This window comes from Cryptomeria japonica, chromosome 3 (assembly GCF_030272615.1).
Source record: "Cryptomeria japonica chromosome 3, Sugi_1.0, whole genome shotgun sequence".
Classification (NCBI taxonomy): Eukaryota; Viridiplantae; Streptophyta; class Pinopsida; order Cupressales; family Cupressaceae; genus Cryptomeria; species Cryptomeria japonica.
The window spans coordinates 458,558,390-458,561,350 of NC_081407.1; the positions used below are offsets into that span (position 1 = coordinate 458,558,390).

The 2,961-nt window shown below is 39.2% G+C and overlaps 1 protein-coding gene across 1 annotated transcript; it reads right to left on the reverse strand.

Moving 5' to 3' along the window:
• Positions 1-1,223: 1,223 nt before the first annotated feature.
• LOC131062420 (uncharacterized) lies at positions 1,224-2,357 on the reverse strand. Its single transcript, XM_057996076.2, has 3 exons — positions 1,752-2,357; positions 1,606-1,672; positions 1,224-1,505 (listed from the first exon to the last, which is right to left on the reverse strand). The coding sequence occupies exons 1-3, from the start codon at positions 2,069-2,071 to the stop codon at positions 1,422-1,424; spliced, it is 471 nt and encodes a 156-aa protein (XP_057852059.1). The 5' UTR covers positions 2,072-2,357; the 3' UTR covers positions 1,224-1,421.
• Positions 2,358-2,961: the final 604 nt, after the last annotated feature.

The window sequence follows — 2,961 nt, forward strand, 5'->3', positions numbered from 1 at the left end:
TTTGTCTTCCGACCTACTGCCTACAGATGATATTGAATGTTCAAAGCAGAGACCACTGTTACAAAGTACTGGAAAGCACAAAACGACTAAACAAGAAAAATAATCCCCTATCTTCTTTCAGCATGAAAGATGCAGAAAACTACTAAGAACGGGGAAAAGTGCATCTGATAAATGGTGTTTTGCAGATGCGTAGGGAAGATTATACACACAAGCCAACTTATAACTGATAATAAGTAGCGAACAGTAAAAGTGCGTTCCTGAAAGTACAGGGTGATTATTAATTAGAAGAACCCAATTTGCTCATTCTCTTGTATCAATGAGTGGAAGGAGCTTGAGAGAGCTTTGGGCATGTTTGTTTCTTTTGTGAAGGGGATAGTGTGTATTGAACTATTCCATAATGAAAGATTTTTTACCAAAATGAGATAAAAAAAAAAAAAAAACTCTGTTCTTGCAGGTCTCCTCTGGCTAATATGGCATCAAGTATATGGCATGCCTATAATTCATAATTCATTATAGGCATTCCTCTACCAGGTCCTGTTGTGAGATAAAAATCTAACTTAATTAATTTCCTCTTCTAGATTTTAACTCTGTTGTTAGGATGTATCCAAACACAGATATTACAATTGATTTGTCAGCAAAAATGCCTTTCATAAGTTTTCTACCAGATAAATGAAATTTGACCCATGGCCTATTAAAAAGACCAACAATATTATTTGTTTTAATTAGTTTACACAATGTAAGAAGAACACTTGAATTGCACTTGTTTACTGTTACAAACAAAAAAAATAAAATCAGATAAACCATATTTGAGGAATTGAAGCTAATTCTAGGAGAATGCAATTACAGCTAATAAGATGCTCTGCAAGAATGAACATAGTTAATATTTTAATCTCTGGTAAAAGGCTATGATCCCTGACAGAAATTCTTCCTCCTCTGTAATATGCAATTGATTTCTGAAATGGACATAATTTCCTATATAATTAAAACTAGAATACATCATGAAAACAGTTTCTACAACAACCAATATGTGCCGAGTTTTAGAAGTTCAATAAACGACCAGCAATTTATGAGAAAAACAATGGCTTATTTTCTGGATTCTTTGACACAAGCAAGGAACCCTTTCCCCAAACTTGAAACATACTTTTTTTCTCAAAGAGAGCTGCTCATAATTTTTCATCTGAAATCTATGGTCAAATGAGGAAACCCTCTTAATTGGGGTTAAATAAACCAAGAAAAAGAAATATTTAATCTTGAAAAGAGAAACATGAGGCTTTCGGACAGTACCAAATCGCCGTGTTCTTTTGTTCATAGTCTTTACAAGGTGTCAACAAAAACTGAAAATTTTCCATTTATCACCGAAGTGACCTAAAATTCCGGAAAACTTACAACGAAAAGAGGAGGAAACCCTAGACATTTTGAGGCTACCCGTGGGCGGATCGCATCATGCCGTAGGCGTTGGCTTCTTCCAGCCGTTCCAGTTCGCTCATGCCGGGAGGAATTAGCGCCTGCAACATCACAAAAAACAGTCAGAAACAAAATTAGACCTCCAAGCAGAGACTCGTACAAGCTAGGGCGCAGCAGAAACAATTTACGGCCAATTCTGACCATGTAGACAAACGGATCGGCTTTCCCTCCGCTGCCAAAGCGCTTAACTCTATGTTGTTTCACCAGCCTGCAAAATTTTTTTTATCAAAACAAGCTCTGAAAATTAAAACCCTAACATGCAAAAAGCGAGGTCAAAATGCCCCTACATTCTGAGAGCCTTGCTTGTGTCGGGGTTATCGCCGAAGGTATCCCGGATGCGCTTCTCCGACCCCGACGTCTCCTCCAGCAGAAACTTCTGAATTGCCGTGCAGCGCAGCTCTATGCGGGTGCCCACCGCCATTCCCCCTTCGCTCCTTATTCTCTTCTTCTTCTTTGCCCTTCTCTGCCTGTTTGGCGTCGGATTATAGACGCCGGACGGCGGCGGCGTCGGCAGGGGCACTGGCAGAGGAGTTGGCATCCGGTTTACCTGTCCAATCTCCACATCCACAATATCAACAACCAGCTTCTTCCGAGCAGGCATGTGCATAGCATACACAGCGGCGGCAACAGCTTCTTCTTCTTCTTCTTCTTCTCCTCCTCCTCCTCCTCCTTCTTCCTCCTCTTCTTCCTCCTGCAAAATTTCTTCTCCTCTCCTCCTTGCTAGGTCTTGGGGGCAGAAGAGGTCGAAAATAGCTACTCCAAATTCATTACAATCGCCGCTCGCCCTCCTACAAAGGTACTTTCTTACTGCTCTTCTCCTCTCACATAAAGCCAAACCGCGATATAAAAGAGAAGTTTAACTTAACTCCCCCTATTTAGGTAGGACACTAAGGACTCCCTTTCCTTTCGGCATAACTTCTTTCGCTTCCCGGTCAAACCTTCAATGAAATGTTCCTTTAACGTCAAAATAAATAAATATCCCTTAGAACACCATTTGATTGGGAGGAATATTTGTAAAAAACCCTTGCACCAAATGTTCTTGCCCAAGGATAAGTCAAGATAAGGTGGTTGTTTCTTGTTTCTACTAGGAGGAGACTATGCACCCACCAAAATGGTTGAATTGTTTTTTTGGATGATAATTATTTTTAATAATTTAGGTATACATATTATTGATCGCTTTCAGTTTTTGCATAATGAATTGAGTAAGTTTTTTTCAACTTAATTTGTTGGAAGGATGGATGTTGGTATTAGCGTAGTGATGGTTAATTGTGGTGTTGTGGTTCTTGCCATGAAGGTTCAAATCTCGTTCGGGTGTTATTGTTGAGTTCTCATGTTGGGGATGAGGTTCTCTATTTGTGACCTCATTGGTTCATAGCTCTAGGTCAAAAGTGTTTACTTTTTGAAAAAAAGTGTTGGAAGGATAAACCTTCCAATATATTAAGTGGATGAATTATTGACTACCTTTAGTTTAGCATTAAGAATTAATATGGTCAAGAT

Bases quoted from the DNA above. Each gene is read 5' to 3' on its own strand.
- LOC131062420 (XM_057996076.2), bottom strand. From the start codon at position 2,071: ATGCACATGCCTGCTCGGAAGAAGCTGGTTGTTGATATTGTGGATGTG. The intron at 1,673-1,751 runs GTAGGGGCATTT...AAAATTTTGCAG, and splicing joins ACAAGCAAGGCTCTCAGAAT to GCTGGTGAAACAACATAGAG. The intron at 1,506-1,605 runs GTCAGAATTGGC...GTGATGTTGCAG, and splicing joins CCGATCCGTTTGTCTACATG to GCGCTAATTCCTCCCGGCAT.